The following is a 22,148-nucleotide window of genomic DNA, read 5'->3' as shown; positions in this document are numbered from 1 at the left end:
GGAGAGGAGCGCGGCGCCACACCCCAATACCGCCCTCACGGCCCGTGGTGCGTGTAACGCATGATGCCAAGTCAGCAAGGGCTCCAGGGAGCGGCGAAGCGGGAGCACTTGCACCGGTGCAGCTGAAGGCAGTGCCGCGGAAACGCCCTTGTAGCGGGGCAGGATTCATTAGCGTCGGCTGCTGCTCGGCTTCACCTGCCCCCCCCTCTCTCAAGCGCACAGACGCGTTGCGAGTGCGGAGAGCAATGCTGGCGCGCGCGCGGTCCCCAAAGTACCTCCAAGCGGCCTCTCCCCTCCTGTTCAGGAAGGGAGGAGGAGGAGGAGGGGGGAGGGGAAGGGGAGCCGACGCAGCCGAGGTGCGCCCCGTCACGCCCGTCTCTCTCTCTGCTTGTGTGTACCGTCGTCATTTTCCTTTGCTTGCCTGTTTCCCGTTTGGCGTCATGCCCATGTGCGCGCGCGCACACACACACACCCATACAAACTGTCACGGGCACGAAGATGTGGACCCTCCTCCCTTCCTATCAAGAAAAGACAGGACCGCGCACAACATAACGAGATAGAATCCAGCGAGTTAGGGTGTATCTCGGGTTCTCTTAGCTTATAGGTGTTGTGTAGCCGCATGGCGTAAATGAATCCGTCTGCTGAGCTCCGGGGACCGTCGCTCCAACCTTCGCAGGCTCACGAGAGGAGAGACATGGGACGTGTGAAGAGGAGCCTCTTTCCAAGGCACGAAGGCGTGTGGCAGGAGGACCTGCGATGATCGCGTCAAAACGTTAGCTGATAATAGATGGAGAACACACGCACACACAAACACAGGGGCGAGGCTATCATGAGATGCCTGTACAGGACGCACCTTTCCTGAGAAGTTCAGTGATACGCATGGGCGGAGACCATCTATTCTCACCCCTCGCCCCATGCAGTGGCCCCAGCGCAGTCGTACTCCCGTTAAACGCATGTGCACACGTGCACGAGTCTCCGTCGCTGTGCGGAGCCGTCAAGAACGCTGAAGGTGGCTTAGCTGATTACGGATCCACTTCATCTGCTTTTTGTTGTCTTCGGAGGTAGTGCTGCACAGCGCTTGGTTCAGGGCCCCGTTCACGGCGTCTGCTAGCAGCGCCTGCTTCGCCTGTGCCCTCATCTGCGGATTGGGAACGTGGCGAAGCACGGATGCCATGTCGCCAATGACCATGAGTGCCGCCATCTGCGTCTCCTCAAATTCACCGGCGTTCGTGGCGGCGTGAAGGGCAAAGCTCAAAATGTTCGCTAAGTACGGCGCTAGTGCATCGACGTCGGTGCTTTTGAAGCACTGAGTGACGGAGGAGTAGAAGGAGGCGGTTGTCTCCCATAGGTTCATCACGTACTCCTCGCCCTCAGGGTCACCGCGGATATCGATCTCGCAGCTGGCGCGGAATAGCCGATCCACCAGTGGCAGCAGCGCGGCCATATAGGGTTTGAAGCGCTCGCTGCCCAGCACGTTGAGAATGAAGTCGCTGAAGCAGCTGAGAAAGGAGCACTTCAACTCCCGATCCACCTCGGTGTTCGTCAGGTTGACGTAAAGGGTGTTCATGATACCGGACTCGTAGGGCAGCAGCGAGAGGCGGCAGGATAGACTCAGGTCGCCGACAGCCGCCACCACACCGTAAATGCTGTCTGGCTCATCGAAAGCCTGCAGATACTTGAGCACGCGCGGGATCACCTTCTCCAGGTATGGCGCCAGTTGCTCTTTGGCGACGTAGGCGATACTGCCGATGGCTACCAGCGCCTCCTGCTGCACGTAGTCAGTGGGCAGCTCGATCACCTGGATGAGTGCCTGCATGGAGGGGTCTAGGAACGGCATAAAGCTCTGACCCAGCTTGCGCGCAAGCGCCGAGAGAGCGCCACAGAGCAGCCCCATCATCGCCTCGGCTTCGATATTGTCGCCGCCGGACTGTCGCAGCGCGTTAAGCTGCGGGCCCATGCGAGCTAGTAGTTCATGAGGCAATTGGATCAGGTAGGCACTGCAGCAGTCGTTCGCCGCCGCGTCTACGAGGGCATTCAATGTTTCTTGAGCAGCGCTCTTGAAGTCGTTGGTGGCGCCGTGGTCGATGGCGTGCAGAAGGACGCTGACGAGGTCGCCGTAGTAGCGCGAAATCTCGTTCGTCTGTTGATCCTCTTCTTCCTCATACGCCAGCGCGATGTTGTTGATGATGTGGCACGCGCGAACGCCCATGCGTGCGTTGTCGCCGCCGATCATCGGACCAACATCGTTCATTAAGCGCTGTAGCAGGTCGGGGGTTTGCAGGAAGATGTCGACGAAGTTCTCGCACACAAGCGCTAACACCCACGCACTCGTGTCCGCCACCATCTCGTTCGGATCACGAAGGTATTCCATGAGGCCGGGCACCGCCTGCGCCACCGTGTCTTGAATGGCCTCCTGCGCCGCCGTTTCCTGGACGCCAAGAATACACCCGAACGCCATCACAGATGCTTCGCGCTTGCGCCACTCGGTGCTGTTAATGTTTGCATACACAAAATCCATGACGGGGCGCTGGATAGGGCTGCCGACGGCCTCGGCGAGGCTCTGCAGCAGCTTGCCACCGGCCACGGAAAGGTTCCAGTCGTCCTCCGTCTGGTCCTCTTCTTGTCGGACAAGGAGCTGCTTGCAGATATCGACGAGGAAGGTCAGTCCCTGCGCGCTGTAGTTCAGGCTTGACTGCATGTCGCCGCCCTCCTTCATGTCCCGCTCCAGCTCGCAGATCGAGATCCAAAACTGAATGGCTTGCAGGCCCACCGCCTCCTCGTCGTGGAAAATGGCGTTTGTGGTGATCTCGTGGAGCCGTGCGATGTAGTCCGGCAGCGTCGCGTAGTACAGCTCCGCTACTTTGACCAAACTCTCCATCGCGCGCTCTCGCGTGCGCGCCGTTGTGCATGACTTGGCTGTCTCGCACAGCGCCGTCACGAGGTAGCTGCGCTGCTCCGGCACGTCCATGTTGTCGTGAATGTACTCCATTGCATTGCACAGGGCATTGGTGGCGCTGAACTTGACATCTTCGTTGGCGCTTGCCATGCAGTGCACAATGGCAGATAGAACGTCCGTCGTGCTCGGCTTCAGCGCCTCCTCTACTTCTTCGTGATCTTTGCCCTCTTCACATATATACCCGATGGCTGTGAGGGCTGCCTCCTGGTGCTGCTCAGAGGCAGACTGCGCTGCGCCGATAAGGATGCCCATCAGCTGCGGCCACTCCCCGGAAGGCAACTCGCTACGAGCCAGGCTGCCAATGATGTTCGCGGCAACTGTGCGCACATCGCGATTGGGACTTCCGAGAGTGCCCAGCACCTCATTCTTGACTTGCAGCCGCACATCCGCCGGCAGGGCTCGCCAGCGTTCCTCCAGAGCGTGCCGTGCCGCCACTTCGCGAAGCGACGGCGCCACGGCATTCTTCAGCAGTGTTCCCGCCATGTTACGGGCAAAGGTCGGCTTGCTCTCGTCTCGAAACTCATGCAGCATTGTTGTCATGAAGGTGGCGAGGTCCGTCTCCTTGGCACTGTTCACGGCGGTTTCCGCAGGCACCCGGATAGACGGCTCCGGGTTGCCCAGGGCCATCAAAAGCTCCGTAACGTTTGACATGATGACGGGCCTGCTTCTTCTGTGCTTCCCCACTTTTCTTCTTCGTTAACGGCAATGCCAGTAACAAGATATCCAATGCAAAAAACACACGCATGCACACGCACATACACACGCAACGGCAGAGATGATGCGCGCTCCCGTTTGTATGCGCGTATGTGGGTGAGGTGGAGTGCGGTGGAGGAAAGAGAACAACCACCCGTGACGAAACTATCTATCTTCGTGAATCGCGTGCGTTTCGAGCAGCGATGAATTCGCACCACACTACCCTCCCCCCTTACCTACAGTTCTTCAATCGAGCCAGCGCCTGATGCGTCTTACAGCTCAAAACTACTCGCGGCAAGAGGCGTGCGTCCCCTCTTCGCTCCTCCCTTTTACCCCTCTCCTCCTCCTCCCACTCTTCTGTGAAAAAAACGGGTAGATGCAGAGAGGCTGTGCAGGACGAGGCTGGGAATGCGCGCACTTGTGTGGATTCTACTTGATAGGCGAGGGCTCGTGCATAAAAATATATACATAAACGCATATATTTAAGTATTCCTCTTGCCGTAATGCGGGGTTGGAGGTCTGTGGAGGCGAAGTGCGACTGTCTCTTCTGATGGCGTTGGGCGTTCCCTTTTTTTCGTGTTTGTGCGGATAGCGCAGGTGTGTGTTTGTGTGTTGGGTGCGTCATCGAAAGGCAACGGACGCCACGAGGTGAAGGGGATGCGGTTTATGGAGAGAGAGCGAGAGCGAGAGAGCGAGGGAGGGTGACGATCATCATGGCGGTGACGGTGGTAGTGGTGAGGCGTGGCGATGCTATGGCGTCAATAATGTACGTGTTTCTGCGTGCGTAGCAATGCACACATCGAACGCGAAGAAGGAAAAAAAAGGGCTTAGCTGCTCCATTTCGAGAAGCACTTGCCCCCCGCCCCGCCCCCGCCGGCGAACGATGCGCTTACGTCTGGGGTGGTGGCAGGAGACTGCTGCTGGCGGGCCGTTTTTTTTTTCGCTGCTTCGCATGCTCTGATGCCATTGCCTATTTCTTCCATTTCGTACATCTTGAACAACGCGCACAATTCTACCCGCCTCTTGACCAGCGCCTCGTTTCTTCTTGCGTGCATAGAGGGTGGGGTGGGGTGGGGGGAGGGAGGCACACACACATACACAGACACATATACACACGTATACACACAGACACCACACACAGAAGGCGAGTTCTCTACATACAAAGGAGACCTTCGCCGAAGGAGGAGGGGCGGTTGCGACAAGATCAGAGGTAAAGGGGCTCCGCCGCCATCATCAACCCGAATGGTCACAGTCCATATTCCAGCTGCTTTGGCTGGGCTTGAGTGCACTGAGTACGCCACTATACCTGCGCCTTTCGACGAGTCGTTAAAAAAAGGGGAGGGGGTGATTGGCGTCATCAGAGAGCACCCGCGCCAGAGGAGAGAGAGAGGGTGGATGGGAGGGGTAAAGGGAAGGGGCTCAGTACCCTGCGGGAGTTGTGGGTGGTGAGATGCCGCCGAGCATCTCCGAGGTCGCTGCGGCAGCCGCGGCTGTATTGAGGCGACGGCCGACCTTTTCCTGTCGCAGTTCCTCCGGGCTTGTACCAAGCGGAGGCTGATAGTTGACGTCCATCGGATTTAGGTTGTACTGATTTCCACGAGCCGCGGGATGCGACTCCATTGTGCGCTTGCTGTAATCGACGTCGATGTCCACGCTGTCTGCACCTTCCTCTGCAGCAACGGTGTTGTCATCGTCGTACTCACCAAATGCGCGCGCGGGGCCCTCCCCAGTGCCGCGCTCGTACAGCTGCCGTTCGTATGCCTCTTGCGCCCGCTTCCGCTCTAGCTTCTCGTCGCGGCGTTCGTGGCGGCGGATCGCGCCAGGGGCGTTGGGGCCAAATCGCTTCTCTTCGGAGTGAATAGCAGAGCGGTAGAGGGCCGGCAGCAGCGTTGTTGGCTCTCGGTCAGCGGTGAGCTTCTGGGAACTCATAACTTCACGCTTCGCAGAGATACGGGCCGCCACGGGGCCGGCATAGACGCGGTAGCCGGCGGAGTTGGCGAGGGTGGCGTCATTGGGAACGTTGAAGCCGCGACGGATGCCCTCCTCGCGAGGGTCTGGGCCAGCCAGCGGCATCTTGCCAAACCCAAAGCGGTCGTACGGCAGCCCACGCTCGTTGCAGATGGCCCTGCCACGGCGCCAAAGCTCCGACTTCGCAATGTAATAGTTACGCATCGCGCGGTCTCGGCGAAAGGCAGCCTGCAGGAGGGCAGCTGCGTACTGCTCAGCTACGGTGATGCGACTCGGCTGCACCTTTTCGTAGGACGCCGGCAGTGCTCCGAGCGAGCGCTCTGACAGGCGCCACGCGATCTCTCTTGGCGCCTGTCTACCGATCGTGCTCACGTCGTCGGCCTCGAGGAACGCGATTGCCATCACGCGCCGTGCCAGCGGCATCAGCAGCTCGTAGTAGTAAACGCGACCGTTGTGGTCGGGAACGTTGTACTCCCGCAACAGCTGCAGTACTTCGAGGCGGTTGCGGCGGTCGCTGATGCCCAGCGGCAGGCGCAGCTCTTCCAGCAGCTCCGGCAGCACCGCAGTCGGGAGCCACATGGTGCCGTTTGGATCTTTTCTCGACCACAGGCGGCAGAAGCGGCGCAGGTCGTTGAGACGAGTGATGGCGGAGCGCATGCGCACGGCGGCGATGTACTTGTCCAGCACCACTGCCATGTACAGGGTGCTCAGCAGTAGGAAGAAGCAGATAACGATGGGGATGTAGTACACGGGCGCCCAGTCCGTTGGCCCGCATCGCTTGCTGGCGCGGGCACAGTAGTGACCGCGTTCCATGCTCCCTCGCAGCATCGTCGCCCAGTTCTGCAGGGTGGATAGGCGGAACACCATGATGAGCGCGTTCACGAAGGTGCCGAAGTTGTTGTACATATCGTCAATGTAGCCGCCGAAGGGTACGATGTAGCCCAGGAAGTGCAGGCCCAAGATCGCGAAGACGTACACGGCAATCATGTACACGAGGGTGACGCTGATCAGACCCGGCACCGACGCCTTCAGCACCTCGTGGAGGAGGGTGAAGTGGGTCGAGAAGGGCAGTGCCAAGTGCACAAGGTGCAGCACCCGCCCTACTCGAAGCATGCGCAGCACGTTCACGTTGAACGGCATCTGATTCGTGGTGGTGGTGTTGAGGCCGATCTGAATGTAGGAGAGGACAACAATCAGAAGGTCCCAGCAGTAGGCCCAGCTCGTGAAGAAGCGCAGGCCGTGCGCGGTGAAACGCAGGATGACCTCGAGGGTGAAGATGCTGACCCAAAGATACTGGAACGCGTCGAGCGTGTCTTTCTGCGTGTTGCTCATCTGGTACCACTGGAGCGACATTGTCAGCATGTTCAAGACGAGAACCAGCCCCATGAACGCCTCGAACCAGCGGTTCGCAATCAAGAGATGCACCACGCGGGACACTCGGTATTTCATGGGCAGAAGCAGCGGCTTCGGTCTCAGCCGCAAGATCATGCCCTGCATGCGCAGCCAGACCTGGTGCTCGATTGTCGTCCCCGTCGCGTCTTCCGTGGCGCTCTTGGCGAGCATGTAACAGTAGATGACCGCCGAAATGAAGAGCGTGAACAAGATGAAATGCGAAACGTAGTAGTAGGCGATGAAGACCAGGCCAATGTACGGGCGCCGGTTTCTGATCGGCGACAGCTGCGCTGAGTGGGAGTCGACGGCGCTGTATATGACGTCCAACCACTCTGCCCCAGTGCTGATTTCGAAAGTGGTCAAGAGACTCTCGTAGAAATTTCGAAAGTTCCGCTGCGTCGGTGCCCACGTGAACCCCGCCTCGATGCACTGCGTGCGATTCACAATGGTGGTGTTGCTGCAGTAGTTCATCTTGTTCATGAACATGGAGACGAATAGGATGGCCCACACAATGTAGTTCATGAGCATCAGGAGGCACACGTTCGCCAGAGTGGGTATGCTGTCCCAGATGGTGCGCGCTACGTGAGACATGCTGCTGCTACCCCACCTCCAGTACCGGAGCGGGCCGAGAATGCGGAAGCACCGCAGCGCCTTTAGGTAGCGTAGGTAGACGTCCGGCTTGCCCCACGACACCAGCGAGATGATCACGATGAAGAAGTCAAAGATGTTCCACAGGTGCCAGAAGTACGCGCGGCCAATCGGAAGGACAACACCCATGCTAATCCACCTCAGCACCATCTCCACGGCGAAGATGACCGAGAAGATGTCATCGAGGACGTGCAGCACCTGGTACTTGCTGCTGTCGTAACTGCCGCCAAAGTCGCGATTGCCATCGGCCGGCGAATAGAAAGCCAAACAGATAGAAGCGGCATAGATGACACACAGGACGGCGATTTCGAACCAGGTCGAGCCCACTACAGCCGACACCTTCCGCCGCACCGGATTTGTGGGCGAAAGTACAAAGAAGGCGCGGTCCTTCCAGGTGTCTCGATAGTTCTTCGCCTGCACCTGCGCCTCCTGCCTCTGCTGGTGCGCCAGGATGTACGCTAGTGTGGCTCGGCCGGCCTGCTCCTCGCCGACGTGCAGTCCCAGTAGCCACTGCTGCAGCTCTAGCGCCTCCAGCACGCGGTCCCACGACCGCTCCCGCTCTGGCAGGTCCATGCAAGACAGATTCTCGATTGTTTCAAACAGCAACAAGCCACAACTCCAGGCTTGCCCCAGGACCACCTCCACCATCCGCTTAGTGGGCGTCACCTCGTGGTCAGCCTGCATCCTGGCGTACCCAATCAGCGCGTTCAGCACCAGCTGTTGCGAGCTACGGACCGCAGCCATGTGACAATGCTCACCGTGCAGCTCCTCAGCAGTGCGCTGCGCCACACTTGGCGGCGCGCGCAGCGGCATCTGCATGTGCGTGTTGCAGTCCAGACAAGTGTCGAATACGCGACGTTCCTCATCCTCTGTGCTCTTGTAGCGTAGGCGGGGGCCGGGCAGGAGCAGGTGCTCGAAGTCTTCCTCTGCCGCGCCGCCCTCGGCGCTACTGTAGTCGGCCACCTCCTCGTCTTCTCCGGCCACAAGGGTGCGGGCATTTCCCAGCTTCGTCAGCCGCGGTACTAGGCTGATGTTGGCGTTGTTTGTCCGCTCCTCTGCAAGGGAGTCCGCCACGCGGGCTGCACTGGCTATACTAGGGCCCCCGACGCTCGTGCCTGGCTGTGTAGGAGAGAGGCTGCGGAAACCGGCCAGCAGCGGGTTCACCATTTTTTGGCGACTGTGTCTTGAAGGAGGCTGACTGCCCTCAACCTCGTTCTGCACTGTGTCGTCGGCTCTTGCTGACTGCGGCGCGGCGGCGTGGATGGTGGCCGGCACGGCGCGGTAGCGTCGAGCGAAGCGAAGTTGCCCGCGGTGCCGCAGCGTCCCGCCCTCCAAGAAGCCCATCTCTGTCGCTGGCAGGCTCGGCTGGCGGTAAAGACGACCACCGATGTTTACGTACAGGGGACCATTGGCGAGTGTGCCGTCTGGACCGTAAACGTCGGAGTCATCCATCTGACTGCCCTCACCGGTGCCGCCCCACTCGCTCTTCTCCTGCCCATAGTTTTCGCGGTAGTATCGGTCCTTAGTCTCTACGAGGCGCAACTCGCGCGCCATGTCTTCGTTCAAGAAGTATATCTCGTCTGGCGCCACGTCGCGCCGGTCGAATCCGCCGTGAATGTGCTTGAAGGAGCGCCATACGCTGAAGTCGAAGAAGGGCAGCCGCGCGAAGCGACTGCGGCGCCCGCGACGGCCGTGAGTGCTGCCCGACAGGCAGTGGTAGTCCTCCTGCTCCTGCTGCGCCTGCCACGCGTACGTCATGACCGCAATGAAGAAAAAGCGGAAGATGAACGCGACGCCGACGGTGGCGATGAAGTACAAGACGGTGTACCCTCCGCGCACCCGCATCCCAGACCACGAGAGAAAGAGCCACTGCTCTCTGTTCACCGAGAAGGCCTGCGCCACCGCGTGTGCGGCGTGCGAAAAGGTTGCGAAGGTGCCACGGGTGGTGTAGTCGCTCGTGCTGTAGTCGATACTGTCTATGCGACTGCCGAAAAAGCTCATACCGAGTAGCAGCCACATGAACATGTACAAGGTGAAGAAGACGAGGGCATAGACCATGCCCGGAAAGCCGTGGAGGAGCACCCGCGCGACGCGGCGGAGCGGACGGCATGGCACGACGCGGAAGAGGCGCAGGAAGCGCACCCAGTTGAACAGCGATGTCGTGTTTGCCCTGCTGAAGCCCAGTTGGACGAGCGAGATGACCGTAAACGTCGCTTCGATCAGGATGAGCATGTCCGTGAAGAAGAGGCCGGGGCCAAGGGCGAGCAGACGGATGAGCAACTCTAGCATGAACAGCACCGAGAAGCAGACGCCTGCGACAAATAAGCCTGTCTCCCAATAGTCCGGCATCGTGTCGAAGCGTGACGCATTGAAGACGGCGTTGGCGACGATAAAAAAGTACATCATGTAATTGAAGACGGTGATCGGAGCGTTTTCGCGGATGTTGCGCGCCATGCGAATCGGGGACATGCTCCCAGCTACCAGCCCCTCTTTCCGCATCCACCGCGTCTCGGTCTGTGCATCGCCATCGTCGTCGTCGTCGATCAGGTGCCCCTTGCCGTTGCGGCGCAGCTCCTCCCGCTCCTCGCGGCGCTCCTGTGCGCGGCGCTGACGCAGCCGGCGAAGAGCCTCTTCCTCGTACCTATTCGTGTAGGATAGTGGTGCGAGCCCGTAGCGGTGCTGCAATATGCGGTGCTCCCACAGGTACTGCGAGATGATGCGCGGGTAACCTTCCGTGAACATATGCGCGATGTTGCGGACAATGCCGATTTTCTGCGCAAACGTCTTGGCGTAGGCAAAGTCACCGCCCTCGGGGTCGTGCACGACGTACTCCACCCGCTCCTGCTGCTGTGGCGTCTGCGTCATGGATGCATGCAGGCGGCTGAAGGAGCCGTGACCGCTCATGCGTGGCGCGCGCGACGGCGAGTCGCGCACCGGCATCGAGTGGCGGTTCGGCACCACACCGGCGGCCTCACAGGCCACCGCGACGCTCATCGACGATGCCCTCGGCGAGTGCCGTGCATTGCTGGCCGGGCAACTGTAGGTGGCCGTAGCGCCCTCTGCGCCACCGACAGGCGTGCTGGTGCGCGACTTTTCAGTGTTGGCGCGCAAGGCGGCGGCCGAGTTGTACACGTCATTTTTCGCGGTGCTCGCGCCATTGGTGTATGGGTCCAGGAAGCGCAGCTGCTCGGCTTGCACCTCTTGCCGAACCGCAAATGGAAGGTCGGACTTGTGGGAGTCACCAATGGCGTTGTCAGCGGGGTGGTGCTGTACGACACCAACGCGACCGCCAAGCGCAAAGTCGCTGCCCCCCTTGGCGGAAGACGGCGGCGTGTGGGTCTGCGCTGCTAACACCGCCCCGGCTCGTGGCGTCGACGCCGCCTTCGCGCCTCGCCGCTTTCCGACTCCGCCCTCATCTACAATAGCGTCTCCGAGGGCGGCCTGCTGCAGCTGGCGCTTGCGTTCCGCCTCCTCTGCGACGTCGCGCTGACGCGTGAGCGCCAGCTGCAACTGAATGCGCTGCTCATCTGTCCATTTCGTCGCTTGAATCGGCCGGTGGTGGCTCTTTCGCCAGTGTGCCTTCTTATTCTTATCGTTTGTGCTACCGCTGGTCGTGTCGTCGTCGGTGAGGCGCTTGTGGTCCTGCTGCGGGAGTGTGCAGGCTGGGTAATGAGGCACGAACCCGTTCTCGTCCCGCTCGACGTAGTCGTTCAGACGCACCATGGCCGACATGCGCTGGCGCTGTTCTGTCAGCATATGCTCGAAGAAGTCCACCTGCTTCAGCACAAACAATCGGCTGGTACGCTCTATCTTCTCGAGGAAGACGCCGAGGTACAGGGGCGGCACAATCCACGTGCACACGAGAATGGTGAAGGCGTAGTAGAGAAAGCCCACCACCGCCAGTCCGTCGTTGGTCTCCTGCAGCAGCCCACTCCAGCCCTGGAGCGTCATGATTTGAAACACCGACAGCATCGCATGCCCGATATCGTCGAAGCTGCGGAAACCATAGTGCGGGTTTGGGAAAGCGTCTGCTACACAGGTGAAGAACCGGCCACAGTGGCGGCCCCAGTAGATCCCGTACCGACCGGTCGACACGCTCCGGCACACCTGCGATGTCACGGCGCCGGTTAGCGTGTTGACGCAGCGGCTGCGCAGCGTGCCGGCGAACAGCTGAAGCCCCAAGAGGCTGAAAAAGAAGATGAAGTACATGAATAGAATGGTCACGTAGGTGAGTCTGTTCGTCGAGCGAAGGAGCGACTTGGCGAGCAGCTTCATCTGCACGGGGGCCGGAACGTATGTGAGGCACTTGATGGCGCGGATGAGTCGCCACGCCGTGAAGTTCCACAGGTCCTGCCACCACGTGCATTCTAGGATGCTCAGCACGAGCACCGCCATGTCCAGCCAGCGCCACGGAGAGCGGAAGAAGGCGCGCTTGTGCAAAACGCAGCCGCTCGCGAAGAGGCGTGCGATAACTTCGAAGCCAAGCAGGCACGTATAAAACACGTCGGCCCAGATGATGTAGTCAGGCTTCTGCAGACCGCCACGCCGGGTGGTGTAGCGGCCCCACGTTGCCTGGAAGATGGCGTAGCCGAGAATCATGAGGAAGATCAGCATCTCCATCAGCCAGTGGTGCATGATGTTGTAGACAATCACGCGCGGCGTCCAATGGGCGGGAAAGATGAAGAAGGAGCTCTGCTGCAGCGCAATAGCGCGATTGTGAATCTGATAGAGCCACGAGGTGCGTGTGACCTCGTTCCACACGGCGCCCTCTGGCACCCGCCCGTTCGTGAGCGCGCGTAATTGCAGCGTATTGTGAACGGAGATGATAGCACGACGACGCAGTGGGTCGCTGCGCAGGCGCTGCGGGTCGCACTCGATGACGGTATTGCCCGAAGAAAAGAAGGAGTCATCGTTGGTGTACTCGGCAAACTGCTCCAGCAGCACCTCATTATCATTGCGCGGCTGCCCATCATCGTCACGCTCGGCCGCCGCGCTGTCGTATTCAACGAAAAACTTCTCGATGGGCTGGGTCCGAGCGAGCCGAATCTCCATCAGTTCCTCCACACCGTCGTCCCGCTTGCTCGTGTGAGTGGAAGCGCCGGCGCTGGCAGTGCTGCGCGCGACAGAGGACGCCTTTCGGGATAGCCCGGGGCCGGATTTCTCTCGAGCCGAAGGCGCTGCCGCGGCCACGCTCCTTACTAGGAGAGACGAGGTTGGGCGTGGCGCTGGCGTGCTGGTGGTGCTGCGGCTCTGTGGGTTTGTCGGTGGGCGCCGTGCACTGGCTGAGGCGTTGACAGAAGTACCCGGCAGCTCCGGATTAGCGCCGCCAGCGTTTGCCGCCGGCGCTACAGGCTGCTGCTGCTGTTGCTGCCGCCGACTGCCGTTCTTCGATGAGGTGCGACCGACTTGAGACAGGGAGAGGAGAGAGAGAGTGTCGGCACTAGGGGCCGCTGCGCTCGGGGGAGGGAGGGAAGCTGCGTCCTCGGCAGCGGTAGCGGGAGAAGAGCCGCGGCGTACGGGCGGTAGAGGTGGCGGCAGCGTTGCCCGCCGATGGGGGCCTTGCGTGGTGCCGCTCATCGGCAGTGCATTCGCTTCATGGGGGTCAGCTCGGCGAGTCGCCGAGGGTTTATCGGATGGTGTGAATGTGTAGTGGGGAGGCTTCCGCTGCCGATTGCCGTTGCCCAACTGCGCCTGACTGTTGTTGAGCGAACTCATCGGGATGGCAGCGCTGTCGGTGGGGTGAGGATGCCGAGTACCACACGTGTAGGCGCTGCTGCAGTACCGATCAGACCTTGGTGACGACGGAGGCGCCAGTGGCAGCGACCCCGAAGATATAGAAGAAAAAAAAGGAATGGCCGAAATAGCGAGCAAACGCAGCGATCCGCAAGTCGATGCGTTCCTTTGAGTTAGAGAGAGGGGGAGGGGCAGACACTCACGCAAAGAGCAGAGGGGAAGCCACACGGGGAGGGGGAGAGAAGAGGTCCGCTGAGACACCCGCTGAATTCTAAAAGGTGTGGGAGGGACAGAAAGAGAGAAACTTTATGCGTGCGTGCGTGTGCGTGTGCGTGAGAGACCACTACGAGACGATGATAGATGAAAGGAAAGGAGAAGGAGGAGAGAGGGAGGGAGGGAGGGGGAGCCCACACAAACGACGCAGGCCCGAGTTAGGGGAAGACCAGCAACTCCCTTCTTTTTCCCGCTCTCCTGCGGTGCGTGCGTATGTAAGTGCGTGAGGCAGCCGTGCACCAGCCGCGCTTTTCTGCCTCAATACTGAAAGGATTAAGATGCACCCAAGGCAACAGGGAGGACAGAGACGAGACGGCCCAGCGCTTTGTGATATCCTGTGTGCTTTGCGGTAACGCCGAAAAAAAATGGGCAGCAATGCGAGGCCCGCTTGATGTGTCGCCGCTTTTGTGACGTGCTGCACAGCAACGGTGATGCGGAGAAGAGGCGGATGCGGGGAGGCGAACGCACGGAAGGAGGAAGAGGGCCAGCTGGAGGGGAGAAGCCGAGGCAGTGAGCGAATAATTTCGCAAGGAAGTGAGAGAAGAGATGAGGTCAAATAGACACGTGACGGCTGCAGACTCAGATTTTGCCAGCTGAACCCACAGTCGCGCCCTCGAAGCGGGAGAGGCCGCGTCGCCGAAAAAATGGGGGATAGTGACGGCGCGAAAGGACAGCTGCCAACGGCCGCGAGCAACCAGCGACGATGCGCAGCTAGAAGAGCACTGCAGCGGCTGCCGCTTCGCGCGAATGTGCTCCCTCTGAGCCACGCTCAACCCCGCTCCCCCCCTGAGGGTGCTCCTCCGGCACGGTCTCGTATGCGGCGATCGATGCTGAGATCTCCGTCTTGGTCACTTGCCGATCACGCCACGCCCCTGGAGTTCACCAAAGCACAAGTCTGGGGAGATGAGTCAGAGGACACGCAAGTTGACCGACTCATCGAGCAGCGTAAAAGCGGTGCCAGTCGCGGTCTCGCCGAAACGGCAACGCAGGGGGGGAAGGGACGGCGCCCCGAAGAAGAAACGAGGCCCCCCCACGCACACACACACACACAAATATATATAATACACGTATCCGTAATGTTGGCCGTCACACAGCAACAAACGACAGAAAGCACAACAGCCGCCGACGCACCACGCTCCGTAGCGCGCAACGCAAACAATGAGGGGCACGTCGAAAAAGCCAAAGACAAGTCAAACAGGTGGGAGGGAGAGAGGGAGGAGGTGATTGCGTGTGCGTGTGTGCGGTCCGAACACTTTCTCGCGTCGTATCTCTCTCACAGACTGACTGAGACACTACTCTTTCAAAAGTAAGAGATGAGCAAGTGTGCGGGCACCAGTGATCGTGCCGTCCGTATTTCGCCACGCGAGGGTGTGGCCAAGGTGGGCATTCGTGTGGAAGTCAGCATACGTGTCCCGTATGTGTGTGTGTGTGAGGAGGGCCAAGAGCAGCCCAATCATGAAGGTGGAGACAAGTACGGGCAGCGGCGAAGCAACACGAGGGAGAGTGAATGTGAGCACATTCGACCATCGATATCGCGCATCTCCGCCTTTTCATCATTTACCGCAACTCCCCCCCTCTCCCCCTCCCCCCAATACACACACACACACACACAGACACACACCTGTCCGAGAGGACAAGCGGGAGAGAAGAGGGAGAGGAGGGGGTGGGGGAGCGGATTCGTGGGAGCCGCGGAAGAGGATTGTACGCGTGTGCTGTCCCAAGTCCTCCGGCAGCGTTGACGTGGAGGAGGGTTAGAATGCACCAATGTGTTGCGCTTGTTCTCATGGCGCCCACCTACACCCACCCGCCCTCCTCTTTCCGGTCGCTTTTCATTTTCGTGTGTGCGTGCGTTCGAGACGAGACAACGCACGCGAGAGGCACGCATTCATGGCGTGCCTCTCTTTGCCATAGAAGTACCGGGGCCTCTGCTCCCCACCCTCTCCACCCTTTCGTGTGCGGACCACCTGCTCGAACCGGTTCTCGTGCCACCGCTGTTGCGTTTCACTGAGCAGCGTATGCTGAGCAACGAGACGCCCCCACGGCAGTCACGGTTGCGTAAGTGAATGACGGTAGCGACGTTTCACCAGCGCCGCCAGGGTGGCTCCCGGGCCTCCCGGCAGAGCCGCTGTTAGAGGTGGAGCGAATGGTGACCGTCTCGCGCCGATGCTGAGGCCATTCGATTGCTGTGGGCATCTCACCAGTAAGAACGGCCAGGAGGTCCAAGCTCGCCGTAAGAGTAGCAAGGTGCAATGTCCAGCATCGCGGACATCGAGTCCATAATCTATGGACACCTGCTTGCTGTTGGTGCATACACGGAAGAGCTACAGGTGCCGCCCAAGTTTCCCGAGACACCCGAGGTGCCCGCGGTGGCTCTGAATCCTGCTGACATCGTTGACATGTTTCTGTGGAAAGCCGTCTCCGGAAGACGCTCCGCCTTGCAGAGCACTTTTTCAGTCAAGCGGCGGCCGAGCTCGCCGCCGAGAGGTCTGTGGTATGTGACGACGCCCTTCGCACCACACGTGCGTACGTAAACAGCTGTCCCTCCTTCTGGAAGCCGTCATACCCCGTCTCGCGCAGCACCTTGCTCGGGCGGAGAAGCGTGTCCGGGGCGAAGGCGCTGCTTTTCATGTTCAGTATGCCCAACAGCACGTTGGCGAGCTGCGCTGGTCTGATGAGGTTGCTAAAGGGTCAGCTGACTGTGTCCCCGCAGAGATGCCCCCGAACTTCTGGGCCTCGCAGCAGGCCACCGACTTTCCAACTTCGAAGTCGTTCATCTGCACTCGCCTAGGCTGTACGAGGAGGAGGAGAGGCAAGAAAGAGAGGGAGAGAGGCCATCACTGCAAGAGCGCATTTTCGTTATTCGAGGAGTGCAGCCTCTCTCTCCCTCTCTCTTGTGTGTGTGTCTGTGGCGGTGGCGGCGAGTACGTCGCAGAGGGCCAAGGTGCGCAGACGGCTGGTGCGAGAGCTCACCATGAGCCCCCTTTCTTCCGCCTTAATGTCCTCCCTCCACTGCAGCGCGCCTGAAGTCGTGCATTTGGGGAGGGGCCTCACGCATGGAGAAAGTCACCACGAGTGACATCAGCGTGCCGAGCTTTCTTCTTCGTATTGTGCTGTTTTCGTCGCTCGTTCGCGCTCGGACGTGAACTTGGTGTTGTCCTGATGAGACAGCGACGCCAGAGCGACACCGGTGGCACTGGGAGTGGTGCGTGACGGAAGGAGGGGTCGGGGGGGGCGATGGGGAAGCGAGGGAATGCGCCAGGTACACATGAGCCGTCGCCTCACCCACCAAGGTGACGGCGGCAAAGGATGAGGATAAGAGGACAGGGCGTGTGGTGGCGGTGGTGGAGGAGCGTGAGGGCTAAAGCCAAAGGCGCGCCACCCACGTTTCCAAAGCCGCGCAGCCGCGCCGGCCGCTCGATGTAAGCAACCTGGCTGACTCGACAGCCTCCGGAAGAGGTCAACCGCTGAAAAGGAAGAGCGGTGGCGTTGTTGCGGCGACGAAGGCCAAGAATCATCAATAGCGGAGCCGGCCATGCAAGCAGCCGCGCCGGCAGCTCATGGCCATCTTCCAAGTGAGTCGCTGCACGCACTCCCCCATTGAAGTCGTCAACCTGTGCCGCTCGCACCAATCTTGTCGGCAGCAGGGGCAGCAAGCTGCGCGATCAAGCGCTTCAGGTCTGCGAGATCGGCGTCGTACTTTTCTGCCTGCGCCTTACTGGCCACTCGCGTCTCGTGCATCTCCTTTGCTTGCTGCTGGTATTGCTTCTGCATGTACGCCGCCAGAGACGCCAGCGCCTCTTCGAGGTTCGCGAGACGCTGTCGGATGATGCGCTCCTCCTGCAGTCGCTGGTAGGCGCGCTCCTGCGCCACCAGCGCCTCCTGCTCTCGCTCTTCTGCAGCCACATCGCCTTGAGCAGTGCCATCTACGCTAGCCAGTAGCGTTTCATCTTCTTCGCCGAGGGCGTTAGGGCCACAGCACATTGTGTCGCGCTCGGTAACCGGCGGCTGCGGTGAGTGGCCGTTACCGGGGACTCGCGCGGCGAGGTAGGTGTACCGGTGCTCGCTGCGCTCGAAGCTGCGCTCGCGGGCGGCGGCAGGGCTCTCTTCTTCGGCAACTTCGCACCCCGACACTTTTGCAGTGGATCCGTTCTCCATCCCGTGCGAGAGGGACTCGGCAGGCGTGCCAGTCGGCGCCGTCTTTGCTTGGGAGAGGGAGAGAGGCGGACGGCCCAGTGACGCAGCGGCAGTGGCAGCGACTCGGCTGCTGAGGCTGGGGCCGCTACTGCCGCCTCTGCAACGGCTTGCGGACCCGTTGCTCGTAGATGGAGATGTCGACGTCTTTGGGGAGCCCTCCGCCTCACCGTGTGCGGGGAGCGAGTCTTCTCGCAGCTTGCGTCCCCGCGTCGCGTCGCGGGAGGCTTGTGCCATCGAGGAGGAGAACCGCAGTGCGGGGGCGTCTGTAGAAAATGAAACGCTGGGCGGGGGCACCGGTGCGGGCGGAGCTGCGTCCTCTTCTCCGACAACGAGTGCGGCCTGGGCAGTAGAGCCGCTCACTGCTACCGTTGCCGCCAAGCCACTGCGCCATACGAGGACGGTTTTGTCACTGCTGCCGCCCGTGGCGAACCAGCGGCTGTCTTCTGAGAAGTGGCACGACTTGACAGGTCCCTCGTGCCCTTGCAGGGTACAGTAGAGGTACACCTGCTTCACATCCCACAGCTTCGCATTGCTGTCATTGCCGGACGAGAGCAGCCAGCCACCGTTGGGGGAGAAGTCGACGCACTGTACCCCGCCGGGGTGCGCACCTTTGTAGTGCTGAAGGAGGCTCGAGAAGCGCCGCTGTGCTGTCGAGCCGCCCCCGCTGGCGGCAGCCGAAGGTGAGGACGAGGTGCGTCGCAGGTCGAAGAGATTGATGGCGCCGTTAGCATCGCCGCTCGCCAGCACGTAGCCGTCTGGGTGAAAGCTTAGTGAATGCACACTGGCGTTGCAATCAAATAGGACGTGCACCGGAGCTCGAGAGCGCGTTTCCCAGACGCATATGACGTGATCGTCACCACCACTAGCGATGTAGTGAAAGAAGCTGGACGATGTGTAGGCGCTCTGCACAGCCACGGTGCGCACCCAGTTCATGTGTCCCGTGCCATGCGGCCCCGTAGACGACAGGGGCGCGAAGCTGCCGGCAAACTTGTTCCCCGGGCCAACGCCTATGTGGTGGCTGCTCGAGGCGTAGTTGAGGTCCCAGCACTTCACTGCCTTGTCATTGCCAGCGGTGTAGAGGTAATCTGAGCCGTCCTGAGCGAAGACGACGGCGCGGGTTGCGCCGGTGTGACCGCGCCAACCGCATGAGTTGCGGTCGTCTGCCGGCTCAGCGTGAAGGCCGTAGGTCGCCGCTGTTCGCCGCGTGTTCGGGATCCACAGTCGCACGTATCCATCATGGCCACCGCTCGCGAGCAGGTTCGCGCGCGGGCTGCAACTGACAGCGAGCACTGGGCCACGATGCCCCACGAATCGCATGGTGCGGGTGGTGGACTTAGTGTCCCACAGCATGACCGCCCCATCCGCGCCTCCGGACACCACTTTAGGAATGAACAGAGACGGCGATGGCGGCGGTTGAAAGTGGACACTGCACACACCCTGGCGATGCCCGCGGAAGCACATCTCCAGCATGGGCCGGAACGGGTCGGTAGGCCGCGCAACTTGATACGCGCTGTACGGCATTGGATGCAACGAGGGCAAGTCTAAGTGGGGTGTCTATGGGTAGAGGGCTGACTTATGCTCAGCGAGTCGGATCAGCAGCACTGCAGCACTCCGGCGAGGCTAATGGCAAAGAGGCCAGCGCACGAGAGGAGACAAGGGATGGGGGGGTGCTGTGCGTACCCTTCTTGCGTGGTGCACAAGGGCTGAACAGCGCACTCTGACACGCGTTCTTCTCGTGCTTGCCACAGGCGCCGGGTGGTGATGGTGGTTGTTGTGGTGAATGTGGAGCGGCTTCGCGCGCGGGATCAAGATCTCCGTGTCTTTTCTGTTTCTCTCCCCTGTGTCTGGGTGCTCTGTTGCTTGCAGCAGCGCCACGTCTTAGTGCATAGGCAAGAAAACGCTTATCGAGAAGCGAAAAAAAAGTGACCTGCGAAGTTTGTATCGAGATGCATGCGGTAGGCCGAGACACAGACACGACCCAAGCAGGAGTGAAAAAAAGCAGTGTGAGAAGAGTACACAGGGATTGTGGTGGTGGTGGTGGCAGCTACGGCAACGGGTGGGGATGAAGGGCACGTGCGTGAACGTGACTCACCCACACGCATAATCGTTCCTGGCACACACACACACAAAGTGCGGTCAAAGAAACGATAGCGCTTCCGGTGCGTGTGCGTGGGTGGCTGCGGGCCTTTCCCCACGTATGATTGCTGGGGCACTGGAGGACGACACTCGCTGGCGGTCTCCTCTCCGCTTTTTTTTTTGACTTCACATGCGCTGCCCCCGACTGCTCCTTACGAGCTGCGGAACAGAAACAAAAGGGAAATCGATAACGTCACTGCCGCCACACACACACACATACACAGAAAGAAAATGTCTTCAGCTGTTCACACACACACACACACAAGAGAGAGAGGTGGACGTTAGTGCACATCCACAGAATGCAGGAGGGAGTCGAAAACGAGAGATGAACAGCAGCGAGGAGGTGAGGAGGGGTGGTGGTGTTGGGGGGAGAGGAGGGGAAGGGAGAGGGAGAGACACACTGAAGCCGGTTGAGATTGAAGAGGAACAAAAACACGATACGGAGAAGCGACCCTGAAAGCGCGCACGGACGCCCCCCCGCGCGCGCGAGCACCGCTCCTTTACCATTGTAGAAGAAGGGCACACACGAATATCTGCCGACGGGCTCTATAAGGAAAGGAGTAGGCGATACGGTCATGAATGCAATGCACGTGTGCTCCAGGTAATGTATATTGCCTTCGTCTTTCCGTGCAGTTGCCGGCAGCGCTCGCCGCAAGCGACCATGGCGCAGCTGTGGACTACAAGACAGAAGAGTGCTGAAGGGGGTGGGGGAGAGATGCCTTTAGCATTGCTGACCTACACAGAGTGAGGCACATCGGTCGTGCACGTTATTAGTAGTAAAACACAGAAGCCCTCGCCCGCTCGTTGCACTCCACCATCTCCATTTTTGTCCCTCTCTTCGGTTCAGCTACGGGGGCCATTGGTATTACTGCTCCACGAAAGACCCTCTTGGTCTCCCTAGCAATCCATGGCGGCGGCCCTGCCCCTCTCGACCTGTGCCTGCACCGGCTGCACAAGGGCAAGGAGCCTACACACCACCGCAAGTATACACGCGAACTCGTCTTCCCAGCAATGCCGCATGGCAGTGTGCAACGCTTCGCATTACGGGGGCGAGATGGAGGAGAGCCTGCGTTGTGTGAGTGTGCGTGTGTGGGGCGGGGGTGGGCGGGCAATGACGGGTAACAGCCACTTAGAAAGAGAGAAAGGGCGACGAGGCGCGAGCATGTATCTCACCAGCACACACACATACGAGACAGCATGGAGGCACGGGAGGCCATGCGGACACGCTCCAAAGATGAAAGAAGGGGGAAAAGACGCACAGGCACCTTCGCCGGTGCCTTCATGCGTCACTCGTACACGCATGCACGCAGTGAAGCGGCGTCTTCCCGGCGGAGCGGCAATAATCACACGAAAAGAATGTCTGGGGAGGAGGAGAGAGAGAGACAGAAGACATGCGTGAAAGGAATAAAACTGGAGAGACAACAACACAAAGCAGGAATGCGTGTCATGTGTGCGTGCCAGTGCAGATATATATATATATATGTTGAGGGGGAGAATTCCTAACAGTAACATGACCAAAGGTATGCAAGCCACCACAGCTGTGGGCAAACATGAGGCACATCTCAAGCACAGACCGCACTGACTCCCCCCCAACACACACACACATATGCACAGAAGGCCATCGACCCTCTCAAGGGAACGCCGCCCGCCACCCCTTTCTCAGAAAAGAAAAAGGCACGACAACACACACACACACACAGAAGGAGAGGAGCGGCAGAGGGCGAACAGCAATGGATACGCGTCTGCCAACCACACACGTACGCCGCAAACACGTGTCGACGAATTTGCGCTCGCGAGTCCAACAGAGTGCCGGGAGGGGGGAGGGGAAGAAAAGGGAAGGGCCCAGCCCACGGTGAGGCGCGAGGCGTGAGACGCTATGGAGTAAACAAACAGGCGGAGAGGAGGCCATGAGAGGGAGAGGGTGTGCTGGGCTGTGTCTCTGCGCATGCCGCTCCTTTCACGCCCTGAACCCCTCTTCTGTGACCGGAACACACACCCGCGCCCAGCATAGTCGTCTCGCACTGGGCGTTGACGAACACACACCAGAGCAGAGGGAAGGGGCGCACAGGCAGATGCTGAAAAAGAAACGCATAGGCTTAGCGGAGATGCACACGTACAATTAGAAGGCATTGGCGCAAGAAAAAAATAATGTGTC

The 22,148-nt window shown here is 60.1% G+C and overlaps 3 protein-coding genes across 3 annotated transcripts; all 3 read right to left on the bottom strand.

Moving 5' to 3' along the window:
* Positions 1–994: 994 nt before the first annotated feature.
* LSCM1_02106 (uncharacterized protein) lies at positions 995–3,607 on the bottom strand (the record flags this gene model as incomplete). The annotated part of the gene is made up of 1 exon (XM_067319696.1): positions 995–3,607. The coding sequence occupies one exon, from the start codon at positions 3,605–3,607 to the stop codon at positions 995–997; it is 2,613 nt and encodes an 870-aa protein (XP_067175071.1).
* Positions 3,608–5,068: 1,461 nt separating this feature from the next.
* LSCM1_02105 (uncharacterized protein) lies at positions 5,069–13,372 on the bottom strand (the record flags this gene model as incomplete). Its single annotated transcript, XM_067319695.1, has 1 exon — positions 5,069–13,372. The coding sequence occupies one exon, from the start codon at positions 13,370–13,372 to the stop codon at positions 5,069–5,071; it is 8,304 nt and encodes a 2,767-aa protein (XP_067175070.1).
* Positions 13,373–17,269: 3,897 nt separating this feature from the next.
* On the bottom strand, positions 17,270–19,378 carry LSCM1_02104 (uncharacterized protein; the record flags this gene model as incomplete). The annotated part of the gene is made up of 1 exon (XM_067319694.1): positions 17,270–19,378. One exon carries the CDS (start codon positions 19,376–19,378, stop codon positions 17,270–17,272), a length of 2,109 nt encoding a protein of 702 aa, XP_067175069.1.
* Positions 19,379–22,148: the final 2,770 nt, after the last annotated feature.

Source organism: Leishmania martiniquensis, chromosome 34, assembly GCF_017916325.1.
Source record: "Leishmania martiniquensis isolate LSCM1 chromosome 34, whole genome shotgun sequence".
NCBI lineage: Eukaryota > Euglenozoa > Kinetoplastea > Trypanosomatida > Trypanosomatidae > Leishmania > Leishmania martiniquensis.
This window is presented reverse-complemented; position numbering and strand designations above follow the sequence as displayed.